Here is a 26,057-nt window from a genome sequence, read left to right as displayed (position 1 = left end):
GGGGTGGAACACACTCTCAGCCTAATTTTGATATTTCTCTTCTAAATAGTTCACACTTTCCTATTGAGAAAGACTGAAGGACATGAGTACAGTGAAAAAGAGGAGGGGAACCCAGTTACACCCATAACAAGTCCAACAAAACTCTCTCTCTCTCTCTGTAGCAAGGCAAAAAGCTCGTACTTTCACTAAAACATTGCTAGTCTTAAAAGCACTCTTTATAGCTCTCCTGATGGTGGGGACTGGCAAAGGAAGTTCTGGCTTTTTTTCCTTCCCTGGGGCATGAGGAGAGGGAGGAGCCTCAGCCATTTATTAAAAGGAAGAGGCTTGTCTCAGTAGCTCTGCAGGGTGATTAAGTGAGCCCGGCAATCTTAATCACCAGCAGAGCTATAGAGCCAAGCTTCCTCACTGGCTGAGGCTGCTACTCCCTCCTCCCTTTGGGAAAAGGGAGGAGGGGAGAGAGAAAGGCTGCTTTGCTGCTCTGTCCTGTCCTGGGAGAAACACGAAATGGCGACCGAAAAAAGCAGGCAAGGGAAGATGAAGCAGATGGCAGCCAGTTGCTGGAGGGCCTGATTGGAGCCCTCTGCAGGCCTGATCTGGCCCACATGTTTGACACCCCTGGCTTAGACTATAAATTCACAGGTAAGTACTTGTTCCTGTATGGAGGTGGACCAATCTCCTGGGCCAGTAGAGCAAACTGCAGTAAGTTTGTCTTCCACATAGTCTTTATAGCACCTGCAAGAGAATGAAGAGGACTGCTGTGGCTACACCTGGAATTGATAAGTAACAGCCAATCTGATTTAAAGACGACAACCACACCTGCATTAAGATTTCTCAATCAGAAAAAACAGCTGCATGCACTAAGCACACTGGTGTGTTAAAACCCCACTCTCATCAGTTAGATGCTGACGCTCATTGACTGTTGACGCTCATTGACTGTTGATTGCCTTCTGTTTTTTTCTTCTATAGGACTTCTCTCTCTCACTTGGAGCTGTAAGCAAGTTAACCTTTTTGAAGTTAATCTATTCACAATAAGTTAAATATACCTACATGAACATGACATGTAAGATGTGCTTCTATTTTTGTAAGTATAATTTCCTTCTCTTGTAAGCAATGGAGTCATCTGTGTAATTTGTTCAAACAGCATTTTCCCCTTAACCAAGACACAGGGAATCAGGGATAGTGCATAGAACTTGTGTTTCCAAGTTTAATGGTTTCTTTTATACATTTAACCCAATAATACTTCCCTCAGTGAAACAGTAAAAATCTGAGCTAGGAGTCAGATGTGTTCTTGGGTTTGAGATATTCAGTTGTTTTCTCTTGAATCCCCCGTGATCCGTTTCTCCTCCATTACATATAACATGTGAGATTTACAAACTACTCTCAAAGTTCAGTGAAAAACACAAAGGCAGCATCTGGCAGTTGGCTGTACCCTACAAGCAGATATATCACCACACATTCATTAATACTGAAGGTATTAAAGGTTTTTATAAATTTTGCTGCAACACTAATAGGGCTACCTCTCCAGGAATTTGTAAGAAAATATACTATGTGCATCTCAGCCAGATCTATCACCAAATGATCAGGATTCCAATCGATTTCTACTTGTGATACATATTTTTAAAACACAGTGACTTTTATTATCTTAATTGCAATCATGCATTTTTAGGCATTAGAAGTAAACAGGGCTTGCTTGTCTGGGTATCTTCCCTGGATCCAGTACATATTATCTAAATTCTAACCACTCCTACAAAAAGCATATACTTAGAGATACTGTACTGAGGAAATTAAGAGGTCAATTAATATATTTGAAATTTTTATTAGAGTACTAACAATTAATGGAGGAGAGATATTGATGTACAACTGAAGTGGATTGGTCTTTGAAATAATATAAGTTAACTCAACAATAGAATAATCACATGCCAGTTCTAGTTATACTGACTCTTTATTCCATGAAAGTAACACAATGAAGTACTTTGCAAAGTTATGGTCCATATGGTCTTATTGACGGCAGAATATTTAACATGGGTAACGGTCTGGTGCACGTTTCCTGAAAGAAAAACCAGAATTTAGTATGTGGATGTTGAAGGAGAAAACTGTATTCCACAAATTTGCTATAAATTTTCAAGTTTGAGAACTTAACTTGCTTAACTTTTCAAGTTTGAGAACTTAACTGAGCAAATGATCTTACAAGCAGCACCAAGTATAAAATCATTTCACAAACATCTATAAGGCTATAAAAAATCCAGTAAGATATCTTATAAAGCATTTTTTTTTTTTTTGCTAAAGGCATTCTCTCATAAACTGTACCTTGGAGCCGCTTTGATTATGTCATCCACACGGAGAATTACTTCTGCTGCTTCTGCGGCACTCAGCAACACTTGCCGTTTCACTTGAAAGCTTTCAATTACTCCCAGGGTTCCCATGTCTGCAATGGCACCCTTCTTCATGTCTTCAAGATATTAAAATAACAATTATTATTATCTCCCAAGATACAAATGTAGAATGGCTTTGCATCTCATCATTTTGCATTTGCATACTTTATAGCCATATAAAGTAATGTTTGTGCTTACTGAAGGCCCACATGATCCCAGAATAACTTTACCAGAAGCAAATTAAGCACTTCATATACATTTGAACATATGAACATATGAAGCTGCCTTATACTGAATCAGACACTTGGTCCATCAAAGTCAGTATTATCTTCTCAGACTGGCAGCGGCTCTCCAGGGTCTCAAGCTGAGGTTTTTCACACCTATTTGCCTGGACCCTTTTTTGGAGATGCCGGGGATTGAACCTGGGACCTTCTGCTTCCCAAGCAGATGCTCTACCACTGAGCCACCGTCCCTCCTTTTCCACTTCATATGTTCCACTCTCTTTTAAAAGAGCTGCATAAGTTGGTTGGGGCTTTAGTATTAAATGGAATCCAGGTCAATTAGAAAGTCTTGATTCTCTGTAATTTTTACTGTTATCACTGGACCAAACACCTTTTAGAAACTCACTCCTAGTAGAAGAAGAAGATGAAGATATTGATTTTATATCCCGCCCTCCACTCCGAAGAGTCTCAGAGCGGCTCACAATCTCCTTTACCTCCCCCCCCCCACAACAGACACCCTGTGAGGTGGCTGGGGCTGGAGAGGGCTCTCACAGCAACTGCCCTTTCAAGGACAACCTCTGCCAGAGCTATGGCTGACCCAAGGCCATGCTAGCAGGTGCAAGTGGAGGAGTGGGGAATCAAACTCGGTTCTCCCAGATAAGAGTCCGCACACTTAACCACTACACCAAACTGGCTCTCAGTAAGCCACAAAAGCCGCCCTGAGACACTTCGGTGCGAAGGGCGGGGTATAAATCCCAATATAAATAAAAGCACATAAGCATTAATTTCACTACAGAATCTATCTGTAAAGATCTCACCGAGTCCATAGGTAGTTTTTCCTTCAATGTGAGCAGCTCGAAGCTGGGCAACCAGATCAGCACTGTCATAGCCAGCATTATCAGCTATGATGGTTGGGAGCTAATAAAATAAAAAAGGCTATTAGGACATTTCTGAAAGAACATGCAGATCAAGTCAATTACAATTTTTTAAAAAAATGAAAAATAGTAACAAATCTTTACTAGCCTTGACTTTTATATGACTTTCTCTATATAATATACATTTTCTGAGAGGAATGAATCATAGAATCACAGAGTTGGAAGGGGCCATACAGGCAATCTAGTTCAAACCCCTGCTCAATGCAGGATCAGCCTACAGCATCCCTGATAAGTGTTTGCCCACCTGCTAGGGAGAGAGCAGGGTTATTATTAAATTTTAAAATGCAGATTTTTTTTTAAACGAAAGAACCAAGAACTAGTCAGCTAAATCGGAATTAAAAAAATATTCTCACATGCACAAACATGAAGCTGCCTTATACTGAATCAGACCCTTGGTCATCAAGGTCAGTACTGTCTACTCAGACAGTGGCTCTCCAGGGCCTCAGGCAGAAGTCTTTTACGTCACCTTGTGCCTGGTCCTTTCAACTGGAGATGCCAGGGATTGAAACCTGGAATCTTCTGCATGCAAAGCAGAGACTCTTCCACTGAGCCACAGCCCTTCTCCTAAATATGTAACTCAGGTGTTGTGAAAAAAAGTCATTTGTTTGTGACTGGTTTGCTGCCATGCTGACTTGCTTTCTCCCTCCACTCGCTCATGCAGACAGCATGACTTAATGCCCCATAATTTTAAAAGTGCTCACTCATACCAGAATTTTTATATTTTAATTTAATCCTTCTGAATACAAGAAAGGAGGCAGGGAACATGCAAACAAGCACAGCAACAAGCCAGGCTTGTGCTTGTTATGAGCAAGGGTTTGTTTGCAATGTCTGAAATGCCATCACAGACAGCCTGGTTACAATTTTGTTCACTTTGTTCATTACTGTCCGAGGCCAATTGCAAGCAAGATTCTGCTTGTGGAACAGGACAACTCTGACTCTTCTTTATTGAAGCTCTGCTCATTCTGGAAGCCAGATCTGATGCATGGGGGAAATGTCGTGGGGGGAAAAACAACAGCAGCAGAGATCAGGATATCCCCTCCCTACTGTCTTCTTATGTAAGTATCTCTATAGTGCTACTGGTGTATTTTCATACACACTGCAAGTACCTTTTCATATTTATCATTTCAAATATTATAAAACACTTGTTTTACAAAGAAAACTTATTCTACACTCCCAGACTGTCAACTATACAGAAAATAGAATACATTACTGTTAAAATATGAAATTCTTAGTTCCTACTCAATTGCTGCTACTGCCTCCATACACCCAGACTGTAATTAGTACTGTCATATTTTACAGCAGGTGGGGGAAGCTGGCTGCCAGCTTGAAACATCCAGGCTGAGAGTTTCTTCCCCTTCTGCTGCAGATGCTTCAAGCCAGGGCATAGCCCATGGCCATAGCTTGATAGATTCATCTGGTGGACACCAACTCAGGGTCTCTTATCTACTTTTTAGTCTTTGATTATTTTTATACTGTGATATCAATTTGTTTAGAAGTATTTTTGTACACCATCTGGCTCCCCACTGGAAAGAAAAATTGGATTAAAATATACTAAAATAAGTGCAATAGCCACAGTGATTTTAAAAAATCGTTATTTGCTACAGAATATACTATTATCTAAATCTCCGACAATCCCTCAGTTTACTTAGTAGAATAGAAACAACTTTACAACACATACCCATACCACAGAGGATAAACAGTCTCAACATAGTGACCTACCCCCAAATAACAGAAGTCAGCCAGTGCAAGCAGCAGAAAATAAGCTGAAGACAACAAATGAACATAAACAACCAATGGTGATGTGGCTGCAATCACTTATCTCACAAAGCACCTATACTGAGTTTCTGTTACTGTACAAATTTAATCACATAACCAATGCTTTAAAAATAAGATACCAGGCACTAACAAACCGCAGCATTTTAGAAAGGTTTTCAAAGAATGCAGACGTGAAAATATAGCAGCAATTAAGACACCACGTCTAAATGGGAGTGGCCAAGATTCTTTAAGAGGCACTCACAGGAAGAACAACATGAGCATGGTGTGGCAGGCTACCCAGAAACAAACCACCAGGAGCAGGGTTGGACAGGGTCTTGGGGCCACTCACCTGAGTGGAGCAAGGTGAGACCAAAGGCAGAAAGGTGTAGTAGCCTCAATAACAGGGCAGCCTTTGTAGCATGGTCCAGGGAAGCTCAAAAGGTATGGAGGCCATGAGCAAGCCTGGGTGGAAGAACAATGTCTCTCTGGGCCCAAATGTTTTGAAGGCAAGGCAGGTAACAGAGGAGAAAAGACGACCATAGATTTATACCCCACCCTTCTCTCTGAATCAGAATCTCAGAGCGGCTTAAAATCTCCTTTATCTTCTTCCGCCGCAACAGACATCCAGTGAGGTGGGTGGGGCTTTGAGAGCTCTTTCAAGGACAACTCTGAGAGCTATGGCTGACCCAAGGCCACTCCAGCAGCTGCAAGTGGAGGAGTGGGGAATCAAACCTGGTTCTCCCAGATAAGAGTCTGTGCACTTAACCACCACACCAAACTGGTTCCTTAAGAGGGTGGACCTTAACTCGCCAAGTGTGAAAGTGGGGCTGTAAAAAGAGAGGAAGAGGAAATGGGAGGAGGCTGGCAGGAAAAAGAAGGCAGAAAGAAAAGGCAGGTTGCAGTGTTGTGGCTCTTCCCCTGTGTAATACAACATAAACCTGAGTTGTGTGCCGTGCACCACACCTTCAGATCGATTGATATATAAAGCAACCTGCATAAGGGAACAATGACTCAAGACCTCATGGACTCCAGGTATGACGTTCCCCTGCCCCAGAGATCCCAGACTTGGTTATTTGAACTACAAGCCTGGAAGTGCAAAAAAAGACCAATAATCTATTTGCAATAACTGACAACACAGCAGAAAGATAAAAATTATGTAAATTTCCTACCCTGGTTTAGTTCTACAGATATGCTCAATCATCAACTGAATGCTAACTTACCATTCTCAAGGCCTTAGCAAAAGACTCCATTGCCACAGACTCTTTGCCTGGTGTTCTGTTCGCAAGCTCTGTGACAGCATTAGCCATCAGCATCTCAGAGCAGCCTGCAAGAAGAAACCAGAAATGTTAACACTCAAGCAACAATTAAAGATATTCACATTCCCTTCAAAAATTAAAAGGTCGAATATTCACCTCCACCATACACTGTTCTAGTATCTTTTACAGTCTGTGCAAGAACACAGAGTGCATCATGTAAAGATCTTTCCGCCTCATCTATGATCTGTTGAGTCGCACCACGCAGAACTATGGTACAAGCTTCACCTAAAGTCAGCCAAGATGACAAAACAGCAGTTAGTTCTAGGTAGAGCAACCACTCAGAAATTTTAATGTCCCAATATTTACCATGATCCATTTCAAATGTTATTCTTGCAGCATGGCTGGTGTCCTACAAGTATGGGAAACTCTGCCTCATGGATTTCCCATGTCCACCCCCCCCCCTCTCTTAAATTAACTGATTCAGTTATGCAGAGGTATCTACACAACCTGGCCACCCATAATGGCAGAGGTGGAACTTCAAGAATTAACCATGGGTTTGAGATGAACTCCTCCTAATAGAGGAAGACCTTCTCAGTCTTCCCTTTCCCCTCAGATGAAGCCACCCCAGAGGTACAACCTACCCATAGCAACTCCAGAGAAATGAATAAGTTTATCTTCACCAATCATGACTTCTTCAATAAGGTTGCAGGTCCCCAACTTTACTAGCTCTGGATGATCAAAGGTTGAAGCAATTTCACCACCTGTGAATTTAAGTTTATACAGCTATTAACTAGTACAAAGCACCTTTAAAAAATTAATTCTTTGTAGGATAAAAAAATCACTCCCCAAATTGCAGCATATGCTGCTAAAAACAAACACCATAAACTAATGTTATTTAAGTCAATATGAACTAGAAACTGATGTAAGACTGGCAATGACTCTGTCTAACCTGATAATGTATGAATCATTAGCCAGCTTCATAAGAAGCTTCAAGTTATTTTTATAAGAATTTCCAGCTTATTTTCCATAAGCCAAGAGAGGAACAATAAGATAAAAAATTGTGCACTGTAGGATAAAAAGAATGGTTTTGATCTATGGAGAGAATTTCCATCAGTTCTTTCTGCTGCACTGCATTGCACATTATTAAACAATAGGAAGGATAGGAAAACCACAATGCATGAGTGGAGTTTTCAGTTCTTTGGATACAAATTTATGTCTTTTTAAGTCTTAGGACACAGTCCAATGCTTTCAGTTCACAAACAAGCTGAAGGAACACTATGCTCTAGTCTTTAACCTCTAGATGTATACAATCTTCATGCACTACATCTTGCACATATTTCATCCACTTTTGTTGTAGCAATTTCTTAACTCAGCACTTCAAAATAACTGCAAATACAAGAACCAACAATATATTGTCAACACCAATTCATGAATAAACAATTTTTCATTGTACCTGTAACAAGAGCCAAACGTTCAACTCCAGCAAAATCTGCATGTTCAATAGCCATAACACCTGCAGCAGCAAACAACTGTTCTGGGTAGTTATAAATCAACTGCCTGCAATTAAAATGAGTGCATCATAATATGGCAGCAAGCAGGCTTCTTTCTAAAATTTCTCTTTATAGGAAGATTTCTCAAAGGCTCACACATACCTATTGATAAAACAATTAATTCCATGCTTCAGGATACGTTCAACCTTCTCCTTCATTTTCTCTTTTTCAGCTTGTTCTATTTCTGCCACCTTTGCTGTAGAATCCACTCGTACACGGGAGCCAAATATCTAAATTCAAGACCAGACCAGATAACAATATTCACTAAATCTTTTTTTAAAAATACACATTCTCACTACGTAAATAAAACACGTGAACACCTGCATCTGCCTTCTATTGAATCAGACCCTTGATCCATCAAGGTCAGTATTGTCTATTCAGACTGGCAGCAGCTCTCCAGTGTCCCAGGTAGTTATGACTCATTATCTGCTGCCTGGTCCTTTTAACTGGAGATGCTGGAGGATCGGACCTAGATCTTCTGCATGACACACAGATACTCCACAACTGAGCCACAACCCTTCTCCCTCTCATAGTGTTTAATGTGTTACTTTGTGCAACACTTTAAAATATGCATTATTTTACTTGCTTATAAGCTCTCTTGAATTGCTTCAGTTGAAAAGTGGGCAAGAAATAAATTTTTAAAATGTAATTTTTGGTGTATTTATACGATATATTCTGACATATCACAAGCAGCAAACTGAAGACTTGTACCCTCCCCCCAAAAAGTATAACTTACTTTAATTTTATCAGTATCCATGCCAGTATTTGCAATAAGTATCTTTGCATTTTCAATTCTTTTTGGCTGGTTTACTCCAATTTTTTTATCCAACAGAAAACCTGATATGGCAGACAAGAGGCAGACAGACTTACTTTACAATAGTAAATCAGTTTTATACTTTCCCTTTTGCAATTAGTTAATATAACATTCATTTAGAAGAGAAATTAAAGCAGGAACTTTTTTCTAACCCATTGCCTGAAACAACAAATAGTTTTTAAAGTGTGGGAAATTAAAATGCATATAGTCTTGGGGAAAAAACCTTTCCGTGACAGAGAGTGGGAAAACAAACACAATGGAAATGAGTGACAAAGGTATAGCCAGAACACAAGGATATAAATTAAGCATTCATCCTTGAAAAATCAGTTAGACAGATAAATTTTCAGAAGCATACAAAAGCTGACAGAAGCAGTTTTCTATCAAAATTAAAAACTGAAAGACTGAGCATTCCAAGGAGTACAAAGATGATAATTCAACAAGGAGCAGGAAACTGCAAAAACAGACCAAGAACATTACTAATATTACTAATTACTTAGTTTATTAACTTTTCAATTGTGATTAGTGCACCTTCCCTTACATAAATAAGAAGCTATCTCACTTACAACCTAATCCAATTTGCCTATTTTCCACTCAGCAGTACCATCTATTCAGCAGGGCAACAGGACCGCAGATGTGTCCCCTGCCATGCAAACAAATATGCAATGTAGCATATGTGTACCATGTTTATTACACTGTTTATGCTGCTGACTTGAAATCTTTCCCACCATATGGATCACCACAATTTGACTGGGAAATGCTAATTCACATTATGGAAATAAAGCAACATAGTCAAAAGCACCATATACTACCTGAACTTAAGATCATTAAACAAAGATATTCTGAGGATAGTTCAGATGCTAATTCTTACAAGACTTTGAGAAATAATCCTTCAAGTGCATAAGTTTAAAAACTGATTTGCTGGAAATGACCATGCATCCAAGTATGTAGATAGTCCTTTACACTAAAACCATTTAGGAAATATTGCAAAGAAAACACATCTAGATATGTTTCACAAGGGTAATTATTTCAGAGGTATTCTCTAGATAGAATACCGTACATTACATTGGAATTGATGCTCCGAGTACTTTGCTTGTATACTTATTTAGTAACAAGCTTGGTATTACAAAGAGACCATGGGACAGTGGAAGAGGACACACTTAACATCAATTAAAGAACCTCTGTTCTGACTCTGTATAAAGGAGCTTCATATATTCACATTATTTTACTCCAATAAGCAATGACAAGGTTTCCACAAATGCTTTTTGCTCTCACATGCAGTTCACTAAAATGGTTGATAAGTGAAATGATACCTTCATCCAAATAAGAGTCTATCAAACTTCCTCCTAGTTTCTTGATGACATGAATAGCTTCCAGGTTCCCAGATCCCTTCAGTCTAAGAACAGCATCCACTGCAAGTTTAGCAAAGTGTTCTTTATGATGAGTAAGTAGTTTTGAAGACAGTGTTGTCTCTGAAATGTTCATCAGATCCTGTCGAAACTTGGCTTCATTAGAGCTGAAAAGAAAAATAAACTTAGATAATATTTTATTTAAAAGTGGCCACTCCTCAAGTTCTGTACGTGAATAGCAAGGTGTCCAAGTCTCCAACAGCAGTTACTTGTGTCACCAAGCCTGCCATTCAGTCTGGAGAAACGTCAGCACTTTCAACACATGTGAAGAGCTGATGTCAGAAACAATCAATAAGAATTTGCATGCACTCCCTTATACACTGAACTTGCATATGCTTGAAAGGCTAACCTGCCCTCAAACCCTTCAGAAGGACCTTATAAATTATGCTGTATACATTCCAGATAAAAGAATTTAAAGTTATGTCTTATATACACACACGTAGGCAACAATTATTATGCTCTTTTTTACTTTGTTTTTCCTTGCAAACATGGAAGACTTTGGTAGTTTGGCAGTTAGCAATCCATATGGATAAGCAATGCAAGAGTACATTAATATCTGTAGTTTGTAGGATGGTAACTAAGCTTCACAATGTACTACAAAGCACTGTTTCCAAACACTGAATTTTCTAGAAACCTTCATCCCTGGCAACAGGTTTTTTCCCTTTCCTTCTACCACACTTCAGAGTTAAAATTCTGATATATGACAAACTTTTTAAAATTCAAGATAATCTTACCATATATACTGGCTGACTTCCTACAGGAAGCTCTCCGGTGTCTACTGCAGATTGTGTGATGTTTTATCCATCAAACTTTAACACCCACAAAGCTATTATTTCAAACCTGTAATCTCTAGTGATATATAACTCCATCTTTTAGGGTAGTAAGTAGTATTCAGTTCTTAATGCCGCTTGCACCCCAGGTACAGATGCAAAACATCTGTGCATAAGCATGGCAGCTGAAGACAAAAAGCCACAAGCCTGAGATACTAACCCATGATCCACTGAAGATTTCACCAAGGCTTCTCTCGCTGCTTTTGTGGCTTCTCTCCAACCAGCGATGATGGTTTGAGGATGAATTTTTCTTGCAATCAGTAACTCTGCTTCCTATTAACAATCCAGTTTACTTTAATAAGTCTGAAATGAAATACCTACAGCTTGTTTGTCAACAAGGGCATATATACTCCTAGTATACGAAAATTTTCCCAGTATACACAGTTTTGTGAGACTGTCTACTCAAATGCCATAATGACAAAGAGAAGTCATATATACAAGTGTGACTTATGAACGACATGAAGAGTTTAAGGGTATACTTGGATTCCACCTTGCTGCTTAAGAAACAGCTTGACAGTGTGACCAAAAAAAATCTTAATTACATTTCATCCAGAAAGCTATCTTCTTTCTAGACTCTGCAAATTTAGCCACATTCATCTAATGTTTTTGAAACTTTACTATAAATGCCCTCTATGTGGAGCTGTTTTACTTGGTGCAAAATGAGTAGGACAACCCATCACAAACATATATATATATATATTTTATTTATTTGTAATTTATATCCCACCCTTCCCACTAGGTGGCTCAGTTTTACACCCATGAATCTATAACCTCCTATGCACTTCAATGATTGCCTACTGGTCCACATTTAATTCAGGGTCCTTACTTTTAAAGTCCTCCATGACCTGGGATTCACACCTGAAGGACTGTCTCTCCCTATACGTACCAGTACCTCACATGCACTACAGACCATCCTTGTTGTGTCATCACCTAGAGATGCATGCTGTTCTGTGGTTTGATCATCAGTTTTTTGTGACATGACTCAACCCTTTTGGAACAGCCTCTCAGAAGAAGTCAGGAGGCCATCATTATCAATGCTCAAAAAAGAATGCTAACACAGTTCTTTTAAAATCAACATGTTCTTAAGTTTTTCTGGTGAAAATGCACATTGTTTATTAAGGCTAAAGTTATTCTCATCTGGATTGCTAAGTGATTACTGTAGATTTTCCTGCTGCAAATTGTTCTAACTTTAGTTATATGTCTTATGGCATAAATTTTAAAAAGTCTCCTAACCTGATGAAGAAACATCAGGTTATTAATGCTTTACTAATAATAAATGTTATATATTGAGGATTGTTCTTGAATATGACCCAGAAATTTTGAAAAATCTAATTATTTACTTTAGATATATAATGCATTTATAGTTATACTTTGTAGAGTAACAGATCTTCGTTTGGTATCGTTCTAGTTTTAGTATAAGTGCTGCAGAAGTGAGCACGATTTTCGTTTAGTAGCAATTTTCCTACTTCTACTCATTTGTATGTACTGGACAGAAGAAGAAATTATCTCTTTATTTTAAATTCAGGAACAAAAATCTGGAGCATAAAATAGACCTTCAGCACATCATATTATTCTCTATATTATATCGCCATAATGTATTACTATATTAGGGTAATTTCATCTGATAACTGCATGTTAAGTGTTTAATATAAGATACAACAAAAATATTAAATATTTTGTTACCCTTAGTAGTTCAGCTGCTAGAACAGTTACCGAAGTAGTCCCATCACCAACTTCATCGTCTTGAACCTTGGACATATCTATAAGGAGAACGTTACCCCATCAGCTTTATTACTGGAACTAGTAATAAGGCCCATTGTGGGGAGAAATACAACAGCTGCTAGAAATTTGCTGTGGGTGAGGGTCATGGTCTTGGGGGCTGGGGAGGGAAGGGAAAGATAGAAGGCAAGGTATGTCAAGAAGACAACTGTTGGGAAGGAAAATGGAGAAAGTGAGGAAATATGGGGTAGGTTATCAGAGCAGGCGAGGGTTAGGAAGGATAGGGCAAAAGAGATGGGGTAGATTGCTTTCCATTTTCTCCCTTCTCTCTGCAGCCTAAACCTAGGAAGAGTAGTCTTTCTTCACAGTGAGGACCAAAGCAGCTTACATCATTCTTCTCTCACCTTTCTCATCTGCACAACAATACTGAGGCAGGCTAGGCTGAAACTCTGTGATTGGTCTGAAATTACCCAGCCAACTTCCACAGCAAGAAACTGGGTCTGGCAGAGACCCTGCTCTAAAGAGCCAACTGCCACATTACAGTGGCTTTCATGGGGGGTGGGGTGACCTCAGCAGGGTATAATGACCCAGACTGTACCATTTTATCCAGGAGAACTGATATTTATCCATCTGGAAAGCAGCTGTAGTTCTGAGTGATCTCCGGGTCTTACCTGGAGATTAGCAACAGTGGTTCCTCAGGAAATAATGGTTAGTTTGGAGGGTGGAGTTTATGACATTGTACCTGTCTGAGATCCCACTCCTCAAATCCCACCCTCTTCAGGCTCCACCCTTCAAATCTCCAGGAATTTTCCAACCTGGAGTTGCAAGCCTCTCTCCTTCCCAGTCAACCATCAGCCTACCTTTATCTGTCCCTCTGACTTCAGCTTTCCATCTCCTTCCCCCTCCCTGAAGCCTCAACCTAGGAAAAGACAGTCTTTCCCCACACTGCAGACCAAAACATTTTACATAATTTTCCTCTTCTGATCCACGCAGTAGCCCTATGAGGAAGGTTAGACTGAAAGTATGTGAGTGGTCTGAAATCATACAGTTGGCTTCCACAGTAGAAATTTGGGTCTGGCAGACCCTGCTCTGAAGCACTGACTGACACGTTACAGTGGCTGTCATAGGAGAGTTGCTGCTGAACAGGAGCAAGCAGCGAGGCCTAGTTAAGTCATGCCAGTCAGGTGGCATCAAGTTACCCAAAGGCTGCTGCCAGGCTTAGGGTAGGAAACCTCCTGGTAGAGGCTGGAGATCTGTTATCACAACTGAACTCCAGACAACAGATCTCTTTCCTCCTTAAGAAAATAACTGCCTTGGAGGGTAGACTCTATGGCAGGTTTTCCCAAACTTTCCACTACCCGTGGCCCAGTTATTTTTACATTTCTCCTTCATGGCCCACTAAAATTTGGGGGTGGAGCCAGGAGACTTTGGGGGTGGAGACAGGAAATGATGTACAAACAAGCCTAAAACTCTTGCAATATTTTGTTTAGGAAAGGGAGGAGAATAGTGGGATTTTGTAATGCAATTCTAAAAATAAAAAATCAAGAATAAGCACAAGGATCACACAGCAGAAAACTAAAAATATAAAATGCTCTCATCCTGGGAAAACATGAAATGGTAGCCTGGGAAAACATGAAATAGCAGCTTCTCCCCTCCTCCCCCCACAGTCTACTCATATTAGCAATGGCAAGGAAGGAAACAGGAGAAAAGACTGACAAAGAGAGAGAGGAAGAGAGAGAGGAAGGCAGGGGAAAAAACTGACTGACAGAGAGAGGGGGGGTGGGAAAAGACTGACAGAAATAACAAAAAATGAAAGGGAGGGAGGGGTAGAGAGTTGGAAACAAATAGAGGGGGAAAAAGAAAGAGAAAGGAAATATGAAGAAAAGAAAAGAGAGGGAAGGAGTGAATAAAAGGAGGGACAAAAGGAAGAAAGAGAAAAGAAAGGAAAAGAAAACAGAAAAAATGGGATGGGAGCAACTCACCTTTAAAACTGCTGACTCTCGCTGTGCAAGCGCCTCCTCCTCCCTCCCTTCCCCACTGCTGGTAAATTTCAGGCTTTGTAACCCTTTGTAAAGCTTCCCCTCCCCCCATCGGCGACAAAAATGGGGCTGAGCTCAGCGCTGGGGCAGGCTGCTGGCACTTCGAACGGACCGGACCGCACCTGGAATGGGCAGGAGGCTGTTCCCGCCCCCTCACTTCCTGGTCTGTTTGAAGTGCCAGCAGCCTACCCCAGCGCTGAGTTAGCTCAGCCCCGGAGGAGGGGAGGGGGAGCTTTACAAAGCCTGAAATTTACTAGCGATGGGGAAGGCAGGGAGGAGGAGGCGCGGGGGAGGTGTGGGGGGTGGCAGCCAGGGGACGGGAGCCCCCGGGGCTCGGCATTGAGCCCTGCGTGCCTCAGTGCTGGGTCCCGACCCTGCAATTGCGAAACGCTGCTCTATGGCATTATATGCAGATGGGGCCTCTCCCCTCCCCAAAGTCTGGCTTCCACAGACTCCATCACAAAATCTCCAGGAATTTCTCAGCCTGGAGCTGGCAACCCTAGTCAGGACTGGTCTGAAGGAGTTCTCCCTCAGAGGCCAAATAGGTCTGGAAAGGGCTTCCTCCCCCCACCTTTCACCAACCAAACCAAGCTTGGTTGTAGGATTGCCAAGTACAACTCAGAAAATACTTAGGGGCTTTGGGGTGGAGCCATGAGACTTCACCCCCAAAATAAATAAAAATACAGCAGTGCAGTGTCCCTGAATGCAGTCTTCATTTCCTCAAGCCCCAGCAGCTAGCTGCACTTCCAGTATATGAAAGTGAACACACCTGCACACTTTCTCACAAAGCAGCCAACATTAACACAGTTTGCAAGTTTGTGATCTCGGTGAGTCAATTCATTCACTGGAGCTGATGAATGTCACCATCTGCTATATTTCAATCAACTTCTTCAGACTAACAGGAAAACAAAAGCAGAGCACCTTGGGGAGGGGATTTTTCCTCCAAACAAACAGAGGGACTCTGATTGCTTCTCTTCCTTTTACACACGCATCAGGAAGAGCCAGGTGGCTCTGCCTACTCACCCTACCCATTCAGCTTTCCTCTTGGTCTCCCATCCAAATATTAACCACAGGATTTAAAGGCACACACTCTGTCCAAAACAGAGGCAGTCTGCACACTTCTGCTAAGCCTTCCAAGATACAAAGGCACACGCACATGTTGGCTGTTGGGGTGTGTGAGGAGGAGTCTGCAAAACCAGGAGATCACCCACTGGGACCTGGGGACTGGAAAGGCACTGAGGAGAAAGTGAAGGTAGCTTTCTCAGTGGCCCAATCTTAAAAACAGCACTCTATATTATCTTTCTCCCTCTTTGTACCTAGAATAAAATGTCATTGTTCTGCTGCCAAGGGATGCCATTTGGTCTCTCTGGTTGTTTGGTTTGGAGGGGGAGGAGCCCTCAGCCAATTGAGGGAAGGTTTATTGTGGCTGTTTCCCTCCTCCTCCCACTGTCAATCAAGGGAAGGCTTTCTTTCTCTCCTCTGAGAAGCAATACCTCAATATTCAGCCAATGGAATGCAACAGACCTTGAGTGGTGGGCCAATGGTTGATGGAGTGCATACCACAGCCAATGGGAGAGCTCCATTTTGCCATTACCCTTTTATTATAGAGAAGATAGCATATATCTAGTAACAGCATAAAAAAAGTAAAGGTAGTCCCCTGTCAAGCACCAGTCATTTTCGTTTTAAACAATTTATTGGTAGCATATGGTTACAAAGCTTATCTATTTCTTAATTTTTTTCTTTTTTTTCACATTAACCCATATGACATTTCCATCCCCCCTCCCTCCAATGTTGACTTCCCCGAGGTTATAAGTTCAAATCCATACTAAAGGCACTTCTGATTGCTCAAAGTTCCGTATATATATTCTTACAACTAAAAAAATGTCCAATATTTCTTTACTTTCCAAGTTTTCTCCATATATCCTTTAAATTTTCTCCACTCCCTTTTGAATATCTCTAAATCATAGTCTCTTAGTGTTCTGGTTAATTTGTCCATTTCACACCACGATAAAACTTTCATGGTCCATTCCCATTTCTCTGGTATTTTTTCTTGCTTCCAAAGCTGCGCGTACAAAGTCCTAGCAGCTGATAACAGGTACCAAATTAAAGTCCTGTCTTCTTTTGGGTATTTTTCTAATTGTAATCCAAGTAAAAACGTCTCTGCAATTTTCTTAAAATCATAGCCCAAAATTTTGGTGATTTCTTGTTGTATCATCTTCCAGAATTCTTTTGCTCTTTCACATGTCCACCACATATGGAAGAAAGAACCTTCATGTTTTTTACATTTCCAACATCTATCCGACATTTTCTTACTTATCTTAGCCAATTTTTTCGGAGTCATATACCACCTATACATCATTTTAAAACAGTTCTCCTTAATGCTTTGACAAGTTGATATCTTCATTGAGTTCTTCCAGAGGTGCTCCCATGTTTCCATTTGTATTTCTCTATTCACATTAATTGCCCATTTGACCATTTGAGACTTTACTACTTCTTCTTCTGTAGACCATTTCAATAATAACTTATATACTTTTGATATCAATTTTTCATTGTCACCTAACAGGACTCTTTCCAGTTCTGTTTGTTCTCGTCTAATCCCCTCTGATTTTATGTCATTTTCCATCAAACTTTTAATTTGTTGCATTTGAAACCAATCATAATTGTTATTTAGCTCTTCTGAGGTTTTTAATTCAATTTTGTCTCCTTGAATCTTAAGCAGTTGGTTATATGACATTTCTCTTTTTTCTTCAGAATCAGCTGTTATTTTTATTACTTCTGCTGGCACTATCCATAATGGTTTTCTCTCGTCCCCGTATTTCTTGTATTTTATCCAAGTATTTAGTAATGTATTTCTGACATAGTGGTGAGAGAAAAAACCATCCATTTTATTCTTCCCATAATACATGTATGCATGCCAGCCGAATCTATTTCCGTGAGCTTCTAACCACAAAGGTTTTTTATCTAACAGCATTATCCAATCTTTTATCCATGTCAAACAAACTGCATCGTGGTATAATCTTAGATCGGGAAGTTGAAAACCTCCTCTCTCTTTGGCATCCGTTAAGATCTTCATCTTTATCCTTGGTTTCTTTCCGGCCCAAATGAAATCAGAGATTTTCCTTTGCCATTTGTTGAATTGTTTTGCTTCTTTTACAATCGGGATGGTTTGAAACAAATACATTATCCTTGGCAAAATATTCATTTTGATTGCAGCTATCCTGCCCAGTAAGGACAAGTTGAGTTTATTCCATTTCATCAAATCTTTGTCCATCTTACACCACAGTTTTTCATAATTGTTTTTGTATAAATCAATGTTCTTCATTGTTATCTCTATTCCAAGGTACCTAACTTTGGTTGTGACTTCACAACCTGTCACCTTTTGTAGTTCGTTTGTTTTATTTGGTTGCATGTTTTTACAGAGGAATTTCGATTTCTCCTTATTTATGTATAATCCTGCTAGTTCTCCGTATTCTTTTATCTTAGCTAACAGCAGTGGTGACACTTGAACCGGATTCTCCATTATGAACACTATATCATCTGCAAAAGCTTTATATTTATAAGAGAATCTTCTAATTTTTAGACCTTCTATTTTTTCATCTTTTTGAATTTGTTGTAACAAAATTTCAAGAGTCATTATAAACAACAATGGTGATAGCGGGCATCCTTGCCTTGTTCCTTTACTCACTTTCAATTCTTTGGTAAGGTCTGCATTTATACACAATTTTGCATGCTGATCTGTATATATTGCTCTTGTCATTTTTATAAATTGTTCCCCTAAATTAATTTTTTCCATTACCGCAAACATAAAGTCCCAATTTAAGTTGTCGAAGGCTTTCTCTGCGTCAACAAAAAATAAGGCCACTTCTTTTTCCGGGTGCTTTTCATAGTATTCCACAACATTAATAACAGCTCTTACATTGTCCCTTATTTGTCTTTTAGGAAGAAATCCCGCTTGGTCTTTGTTTATAAAGTTGGTCAGGTATTGTTTCAGTCGCTCTGCTAAAATTCTTGTATAGATCTTATAGTCATTATTCAACAATGAGATTGGTCTATAATTTTTTACGTTTGTGCTATCTTTATCTTCCTTAGGAATCAGAGAGATTACAGCTTCCCTCCAGGTCTTTGGGATTTTCCCTTCTTCTCTTATCGTGTTTAACAACTTCAACAGTTTGGGTGTTAATTCATCCTTGAGAGATTTGTAAAATTTTGACGTGAATCCATCTGGCCCTGGAGCTTTACCCTCTTGCATTGCTTTTATTGCTGCTTCTATTTCAATTTTCTCTATTGGGTCATTTAATATCTTTTTCATATGTTCCGTCAAAGGTGCCACCTGAATGTTTCGTAGATACTCTTCCACTTTTTCTTTACTTACATTCACACCCTTGAATAAATTTGCATAGTATTTAAAGAATTCTCTTTTAATTCCTTCTTGATCCACTACTATTTTCCCATTTGCCATGATTTTATTTATAGTCTTATTTTCTTTCCTTTTTTTTAATTGCCAGGCCAGGTATTTACCAGGTTTGTTTGCACTTTCAAACGATTTCTGTTTCAAATTTTTTAAATTCCATTCTAATTCTTTATTCAGCAAATGTTTAACTTGGGATTGTAATATCGTAATTTCTTTTATTAATTTTTTCTTCCCTGGTCTTTTTTTTAAGTCCTTTTCTTTTTTATCTTCCTTTAATGCTGTTGATATCGAACTGGAGCAGTCAGGGAGCTGACTCCTTCATTTCTTGATGTCCGGCAATGGAATGTCAACCATCGTCTGCAGTGACTCTAAAGTGACTTCGGTCACTTAAGGCTGTTGGAATCCAAGCACGCTAGAAGGACTGATTTTAATTGCAAGAAAATAGCAGCCGGGGGAGTTGAGAACATCTAAAAGGTAGACTCATCATTCTTATCTTCACTCTGAGAGACTTTGAATATAGTTTAAACACTGAGTGGATTAATAACAGACGAAGGCAAAGCATAATTGAATGGAAAAAAAAACTTTTACCTTGTTAAGCTGAGCTCTGTGGCTTTGGATGTGAACAACAGCAAAAAAAAAAAAAAAACCTTTCAAGATAAGAGTGAAAGTTGGCAATGGGAGGCTGGTGACGCAGAAGAAAGAAAAGAGAGTTGCCGTGTATATATGCCCATAAACTGCAGAACCTAGAATGAACTGAGCTGAGTGGGGGCACAGCAGGAAAAGAATTCAGCTTGGGAAAACTGAACGCCGTAAAAACAATTGCCTTCAAAGATATTTTGGAGAAAGGACATATTGTTGTGAATTTTTGTGGTTGCGGTTTCTTCATGCAGATCAAAAAACTGCGAGATTAGACACGAGATCAGTCTAAGCTGTGACAGGAAGTGAAACTAAAAGGGGCTGGACAATAAATCAGAGCCTATAAGGACAACAAGAGCTGTGACATCCGACCTTTGAACTAGGAAGGAATTGAGTCCAAGACTCAGATCAAGAAAGACGAAGAGAGACCTCTCTAGGCTGGAACTGTACCATAGAGAAATAACGATTGCCATTTTAAAAGGGAGAAAAACTGTCAAAATTGTTAAAATTCAATATCTTTGCTCAGGAAGAAGGGAGAAAAACGAAACTAGTCTCATCTGAAAGAACTGGCTCTAAGCTATTGGATTGGATGCTAAATTTTATGTGGGGATTTTTTTAAGGTTTGGTGATTTTTTATATGTCAGTAGAAAGAACAACACGTGCAAGAGCCCAATCATTTGACAAGATGCAGGCTCAATTTGACGCTCTGGAGGCAAAAATGTTAAAAGCTATGGACAAATTGCATTTGGCAATAAAAAAAGATATTAAAAAAGAAGTTGGAGACCTTAAGAAGGAGATAGAGAATTTTAAGGAAGAGACTCAAAATAAAGTGAAAGAGGTAGAGATGAAAGTGGATACACAGGCCTCTGCCTTGCTAAAAATTCAAGAAAAGGTCATAATACACGACTGTAAGTTGCTGGAGTCACAAGTGCGTCTAAGAGGGGTACCTGAAAAAGAAGACACAGACTTAAAAGGCTATATGGTGGATATCATCACTGAGTACATAGAAGAAGACCCTGACAGATTTAAGAGTATGTTGGAGGGTGCCTACAGAGTCAACTCAGTTTATGCGAAAAATAAAGGTCTGCCAAGAGACATCGTCATAAGATTAAGATCAAAAGAAGTGGCAGAGAAAATTTTGAGGAAAGGGTACCAAAAAGCCTGGGCAATAGAAGGGAGCAGAGTTAAAATAATGAAAGAGCTACCAAGAGAAGTGATCAGCGATAGGAAAAAGTACAAGAAGCTAACCGATCAGTTGCGTGCAGAGGGCACAAGATATAGATGGATAATACCAGAGGGTCTTGGATTTGAACAAAATGGCAAAAGGATTACAATAAGAAGCGAACAAGAGATGCATAGCTTTTTTGAAGAAAATAAAGAACCAACATCATAATGGAGTACAAATTACTATCTTGGAATATAAATGGACTAAATTCACCACAGAAAAGAAGGAGAACATTTCATTGGATTAAAAAGCAAAAATGTAATATAATTTGTTTACAGGAAGTTCATATACAACGCAAGGACAGTAAATTTTTGTGGAATAGAAATTTGGGGTTGGAATTTTTTTCACTAGCAGAGCAAAAGAAAAGAGGGGTGGTTTTTTACATTAAAGAACAACTTGACCCAAAATTAATCTTTAAAGACAAAGAAGGAAGATACATTGCTGTTGAGGTGACGATAGAGGCGAAAAAAACGTTACTACTAGGGCTCTATGCACCCAATGGAGCGAAAGACAAATTCTTTAAAGACATAAATAGACAAATGGACGAAGAGACTTATGACCAGGTATTGATGATGGGCGATTTTAATGGGACAATACAAAATAACCTTGACAGATCAAGTCCAAAGAAGAATGATAAAGAAGGGAAGCTGCCCAATTCTTTCTTTGAGTTGATTAAACAGGAAAATCTAGAAGACATTTGGAGAAAGTTCAACCCTGAGGTAAGAGACTATACATTTTTCTCAGCAAGGCATAATTCTTTTTCCAGAATTGACATGTTGTGGGGTTCCCAAGGCTTGGGCCTCATAACAAAAAAAATTGAGATTCTTCCAAAGGTTTGGGCGGACCATAATCCAATATGCTGGTCAACAAAATTGCAAAGAAAATCAAGAAGATGGAGAATTAATGAGGATTTACTACAAAATAAAGACACTGTATCATTCTTAGAAAAGGAGACTGCAGCATTCTTCCAAATAAATGAAACGGATGATATGGAATATCCAACAGTATGGGACACTTATAAAGCAGTAATGAGGGGTATATTAATTACATTGAATAATAAAGACAAAAGAGCAAGAGAAGAAAGGTTGTCAGCACTGCAAAATGAAATAGATAAAAAAAAAGCACCAGTCATTTTCGACTCTGGGGTGACGCTGCTTTCACGGCAGACTTTTTAGGGGATGGTTTGCCATTGCCTTCCCCAGTCATCTACACTCTCCCCCCAGCAAGCTGGGTACTCAATTTACCAATCTCGGAAGGATGGAAGGCTAAGTCAACCTTGAGTCGGCTACCTGAGCCAGCTTCCGCTGGGATCAAACTCAGGTCGTGAGCAGAGGGCTCTGACTGCAATACTGCAGCTTTACCACATCATATATTACTAAAATTATATACAGAAACTGATTTGGAAACAGAATTCCTTTACATTTTACAGACCGGAACAGTGCCAAACTACAGACAAAGACTGTGCAACTTATTTTGCAAGTGCCCTGGACAGGGCAAGTTGACTTAATATTCACAAAGATCAGTTTTTCTTTGCATAGAATATCAATCACCACTGGGGCAGAGATAAATATTTAGGGGGTAAAGGGCAAGAGCCACACTGAGGAGACTTCAGATAATTGGTATTTCTTTCACTAAAGACAAACTCTAAATAAAAATCTTTCAGTGCAGCAATATATACTTATAATAATATAACTTACCAACCAAAACCTTGGCAGCAGGGTTGTCAACTCCAATAGCTTTTAAGATGGTTGCCCCATCATTAGTTACTGTGACTGTGCCCTCTCTTCCAGTACTGAGAAGAATCTTGTCCTGGACAATCCAAGTTTAGGGAATTATTAAAGATTTGATTCACAGTGATAATAATGAAACAGTCAACGTATTCCAGAACACAGAAATATCTTACCATTCCTTTAGGCCCCAAAGTACTCTTAACTAGGTCTCCGATGGCAATAGCCCCAACGAAAGATGACTAGAACAACAACAAGAAGTATTCAAAAAGTGTTAGTAACTAGAATGGTATCATGCTACACCTATTAAAAATGAAATGCAATTAGGTCTTACTGTCACTAATTACTATCACTAATACTTATTACTGAACTCACCAGTCGGGCTGTTTCTGCTTTTTCTTCATCAGCACCAGCTTTGAAAATATTCACAGGTGCTAGGGACATGGATGCCTGAAATAATCACAACAGTATTTATCATAGCACAAAGAACCATACATTTCACACTATCACTGCTACATGAACTTCGCAGTACCAACTGTCTTCATTTTACCTAGATGTATTCTTAAATGTACAATCAAAAGGAGAATAAAGGCACATCAACCAACCATAGCTAAGAGATCAAACTGAACAGTGTGGTAGTCAGTCCCTGCACATGACACTGGGAAGGATCGAAACTTCTTCTCAGCTTGGTAAGTTACCAAATAAGAGCAGCACAGGCGCACCGTACCCCATGGATGCGAAGCACTGAGACCACTAAGAAAGTAACACAGATCCACTACTTTGTGGTGCAGCCATGACACAAAATCATGAATCCAAAGCAGAGATTCTCCTCAATTTGTATGATTGTTATCTAGAATTACCCCAAATTCACTCCCAAATCACCCATCACATCAGTGGCCACAGACTAACCCACAAAAATCATGGATTTTCTTTGTGGGGCCACCATGATGCAAAAATGTGGATTCAAAGCATGATTTCAACATAAGATCCTGGAAAACTGACCATCAAATAATTTATGACATCCACAGCCACAGACTGTTCAACAAAATTTATGCTTTTTGGATGCCACAGTACAAAGAATCTATGTCTTTTGTCAATTTGCATAAAGGGGGTTCAGATCCCACTCCTGGCTTTCCTGCAATTATTTTCATTCTAAATTTTGGGCAGTACTGAGGTGCAGGGAATTTCAATGAATTTTTTTTCTTTGAAATGAGTAAAATACTTTTTTTTTTAAAGGGGGTTTACCCGCTCAGAACCTATAGAAGTTTTCCAATCTGGTTATTATTTCTTTAGAAACTAGTGAAATTTACTAAGATAGAGTACAATTTAGCATACTCTCTCATATTTTTGTATACAGTGTACCTGCTATTTTACTGTTTATTTAAAACCTACACTCTCTTTTAAATGCCAATTAAAACAACTTTAAATGTCAAGTTATAAACTATGTGTAATTTGTTGTTGTTAATTTTGGAAGGTTTTTTTCCTGAACATCCCCCCTCCCCCAAAAAATCCAGGGCTTCACACTTCCAGAAATTTTACATCTATAATTATATTGTCAGTCTCGTGAGTGAAACTAAATGTAGAGCCTGTTCCTGAGATCCACTTCATCAAGGAAGCCATCAGTACCCTCTAAAAATCTACTGGGGAAGGGACTAGAGAGACCAAGAAATCAAAGCAGGGGTCGTATTGTAGAAAACAGGTGCTGAACAGTGTTCCCTCTAAGCTGAGTTAGTGTGAGCTAGCTCAGATTTTTAGCCTCCAGCTCACACATTATTGTCTTAGCTCAGAAAAAACAGCCCCAGAGCACAACCATTTATGCAGTGGCTCACAACTTTAATGCCACTAGCTCACAAAATAGAATTTTTGCTCACTAGACTCTGTAGCTTAGAGGCAACATTGGTGGTGAAGCTCATTAGCATAACTCATTAGTAAATGCTGCCCTCCAGCCAAAAACAACCTGATGCAAGTAAGGCAGCCCCAGGCGAGTGAGGCCCACTTGGGCTAGCTAAAGATCCAGCCAGATCAAGCAGGCCTTGCTCACCTGGGGCTCTCCTTGGCTGCTACCCATCAGTCAAAAGGCCAGCAAGTCACCCACCACCCAAAATCACATGAGAAATGGAGAAAGGGTGATGTGGGCTTCTCTAGGGGTTAATGAGGGCTGCTAGGGGGCAGGACAAAGCCCCTGGTGGCTGGCTGGCTGCCCCCTCTCCTAATCTAGGGATTGTTATGGAGCTGCACCTACTATTCAATGGACAAGGCAGGTGGGGAGGACGAGGGGGAACCCTCAGAAAGGTTCAGGAGCTTTGCACCTGTAAGCTCCTGCTAAATCTGAGGGCTGGATCAAAGTAATTTACGTATCTTTACAACAATCCTGTAAAAGTAGGCCACTATTACCACAGGTATAGACGACTCAGCTAAGGCTCATCTAAGAGTTCACAGCGGAGGCGATATCTGAATCCCACAGTACCCGTCTGGCCGCAATGCTGTACAAGGTAACGGACTACAAGAACATGATGAGAGACGAACCTGCGGGCCGAAGGCAGCCCAGTCCGTCCTGAGCTCGCCCTGCCGGCAAGAGCAGCATCCCCCGCTTTGATCTCCCCGGCCAGCAACACGTGGAGGCGCAACTGGCAGGGGACTAAGCGAGGAGAGGAAGGGAAAGGAGCCCCCCACGCACGCCAGACGCCCTCGCAGAAATGTCAGGAGGGACACTTTTTCTTCACGGGGAACCAAGAGCGGTGCGAGGGCTGCAACATCGTGTGTGCCCGAGAGGCGTGTTGATGCCGCTATTATACCACCGCTAGTTTCTCCTTCAGCCTCTTTCGCCAACGCCCGATTCGAATAATTCTGGAAGCTTCGACCGCTCCTTAGCGAGCCACGCACATCCCGAAAATGGAAACAAGTGATGGCCCCAAAAACCGACCTTGTCCCCCTCGAGCCGACTCACCATGGTGGCGACGATATCGGAGCCTCTCCTCGAGCCTTTCCAACAGCCTCGTGCCCGGTCTTAAGGCAGCGCGCTGCACCTCACAACCACCCTGCAACGAACACCGGAAATGACCCTTTCCGACTGCGCCTCTCATCCGCCCCAGGAACAGCTTGAGACAAAAAAGACGTTGCCTGCTGGGAGATGTAGTTTTCTTTAAGTATTACTAAAGTAG

General features: G+C 40.2%; 1 protein-coding gene across 1 annotated transcript; it reads right to left on the bottom strand.

The window, feature by feature from the left end:
• Window positions 1–1,923: 1,923 nt before the first annotated feature.
• On the bottom strand, window positions 1,924–25,987 carry CCT2 (chaperonin containing TCP1 subunit 2). Its single transcript, XM_060245050.1, has 16 exons — window positions 25,844–25,987; window positions 23,272–23,346; window positions 23,073–23,138; window positions 22,867–22,978; window positions 12,823–12,899; window positions 11,300–11,412; window positions 10,214–10,416; window positions 8,826–8,926; window positions 8,192–8,319; window positions 7,993–8,096; window positions 7,181–7,300; window positions 6,696–6,824; window positions 6,504–6,607; window positions 3,412–3,511; window positions 2,308–2,449; window positions 1,924–2,047 (listed from the first exon to the last, which is right to left on the bottom strand). The coding sequence occupies exons 1-16, from the start codon at window positions 25,844–25,846 to the stop codon at window positions 2,017–2,019; spliced, it is 1,608 nt and encodes a 535-aa protein (XP_060101033.1). The 5' UTR covers window positions 25,847–25,987; the 3' UTR covers window positions 1,924–2,016.
• Window positions 25,988–26,057: the final 70 nt, after the last annotated feature.

Source organism: Heteronotia binoei, chromosome 8 (genome assembly GCF_032191835.1).
Source record: "Heteronotia binoei isolate CCM8104 ecotype False Entrance Well chromosome 8, APGP_CSIRO_Hbin_v1, whole genome shotgun sequence".
NCBI lineage: Eukaryota > Metazoa > Chordata > Lepidosauria > Squamata > Gekkonidae > Heteronotia > Heteronotia binoei.
The sequence above is the reverse complement of the archived record's forward strand: the minus strand, read 5'-3'. Positions and strand labels throughout refer to the sequence as shown.